Source organism: Amphimedon queenslandica, unplaced genomic scaffold, assembly GCF_000090795.2.
Source record: "Amphimedon queenslandica unplaced genomic scaffold, v1.1 AMPQUscaffold_13439, whole genome shotgun sequence".
NCBI lineage: Eukaryota > Metazoa > Porifera > Demospongiae > Haplosclerida > Niphatidae > Amphimedon > Amphimedon queenslandica.
Genome location: NW_003546325.1, coordinates 11,933 through 14,133, shown reverse-complemented (window position 1 = coordinate 14,133; position 2,201 = coordinate 11,933). Strand labels below are relative to the sequence as shown.

Below are 2,201 nucleotides of genomic sequence, written 5' to 3'. Positions count from 1 at the left end.
TAAAATTAACTTTAGTTAATCTTTGCAAAATTTAGTCATACATGTATTTTCAGGAATAAATAGCCACTCACCTTGCTCATTATCACTATCTTTGCTCTCCATTTTATTATAATATTCATTCTCAATGCCTTGAACAAATGGAGGGATCATAACTTCATCATAATTTTCAACAAGGGTAACACCTATGCAAATAAAATTAATGATAACAGCTAGATCTAGTTGAGAGGAAGAACTGCTCTGATTTGTATGGAACACTTAAGTATACCTGACACTACAACATACTTTTAAAAAGCTTTAAAATGTGTATGCTTTAAGTACCAGTACTTGCATTATGACTAAAGTTTATTTTTATAATTAAAGGATTTCAAAGCACTCAATTATTCGTGCCTAAGCTAACTTAAAACTCAAGTTTACAGTGCTTGACCCAGCCCAACCCTGCACTACATCAGACTCAGAGTTTCTCAATAAAATTTGACATAGTGCTCTGAATCTTGTCAACTCATGTAGCATTTTAGCTTTTACTACACTTTGTGGCAAGCCTGAAGGTGGCTTCTTAACATAAAACATTGATTTCAATTACTTGTGTTTGTATCTAAAAGCATGGGTCATGAGTAATGATAAAATTTTTTCTACTCTGATTTATTGACACATGCTACCATTTGTTTGTACTTTTGGTCAAGACACAAGCTGATGAAAAGCATTGAATTATATTGAGAAGTAAACCCCACCTTGATACTCAATCAAAAATGCCATTAAAAGTAATCTCCATATCTACATGTCCTTATTTATATCTTTCCTGTGATTAATGTTTCTGATTCATAATGATATCCACTGGGATACTATAAATCAAAAATTTTTCAGGCTGTCATTGTGGAGGTATACTATCACTTGCTACAGTGGACCAACAGGCTAAAACTGTCAATTCTATACTTCTCCGCATCACTCCAGTGGCTCCAAATAGTTGCAGAGCTATGAAAAAAAAGGTAAAGGTTGCAATCTTTTACTCTTGAGGCTATAACTGCTTGCTCTTCTTACAAAATGGCAGAAAGTGTATTGAGCTCCATTGAAAACAGTGCAACAATACCTCCACAATGGCGGCCTGAAAAATTTTTAATTTACAGTATCCCAATAAATATCATTATAAATCAGAAATACCATTGACAGGAAAGATATGAATACGTAAATTTTTTTAGCTGATTCAGATTGTTAAATTTACTTAAAACATTCAACAAATACCATGGATTATATGTATATGATATACCATGCCGGTGAGGTGTATATGGCTTATATACGACCCGAGCCCGAGGGTGGAGCCGAAGGGTGAGGGTCGTATATAAAGGTGGGTTCACAATATGATGCATTGTTTTTCATGCGCTAGCGTCATGACCAGAAGTGCTGTATAAACCAATAGGAGTATGCGTCAATGCATCAGAATAGAAATGTTTTCTAATCTGACGCATTGACGCATGCTCCATTGGTTTATGCAGCACTTCCAGTCGTGACAGACGTGCATGCATCATATTGAGAACCCGCCTTAAGCCATATACACCAAACCGGTGTGGTATATTAAATTATTACCTGAAAAAGCCACACCTCAAATTTATATGGAACACGTGTCTCAAACATACTGCATGAGCATGCGCAGTAGGGTCACATGGCAGAAGCAATTCAAAATGGCCAAGAACAAGGAGAACAAAGATCAAACTCCATCAAAGAAACACAGGGTTTCTTAGTCCTTTAGAGGCAGGAAACAGGAGGAAAGATTTGCTACTGTGTCTGAGGAGGTCTTTAGCATTATGGCAAGACACAAATGACCAAAAACAGCAAGAACACTGACAGTACTTGTCCTGCACACTCGGTCAACTGAGAAGGATAAACTTACTCCCAGCTGTTCAAAGGAGCTACTTAACAAATGGTGGTGTGTTTATACAAATGAAACTCGTAACAAGATTTGTAAGCCATACCCATCTAGTACAATCCAGTCGCTTCTCTCGGGAATTCTTCATTACATGAGAAAACTTGACAACTTGAACTTAGTTAGAGTCTTGGATTTGATTCTCTTATAGTAATCACCGTTGTATTTTAAGGGTTATATACCAACCCTAGGGAGTAAATGCGATACATACACCCACATTTTTCTTTGATGTGTGGCTTCTTTAGGATATAAAAGTATATATATATATATATATATATATATATAT

The 2,201-nt window shown here is 35.8% G+C and overlaps 1 protein-coding gene across 1 annotated transcript in view; it reads right to left on the bottom strand.

The window, feature by feature from the left end:
• The window catches only part of LOC109581427 (probable helicase with zinc finger domain), a 4,682-nt gene extending 2,714 nt beyond the window's left edge, over window positions 1-1,968 (bottom strand). Inside the window, exons 1-2 of the mRNA XM_019995527.1 lie at window positions 1,965-1,968; window positions 72-182 (exon numbers count right to left, since the gene is read on the bottom strand). Of these exons, the coding sequence (XP_019851086.1) occupies window positions 72-182; window positions 1,965-1,968 (115 nt within the window). The remainder of the gene's footprint in view (window positions 1-71; window positions 183-1,964) is intronic.
• Between the last annotated feature and the right edge of the window lie 233 nt (window positions 1,969-2,201).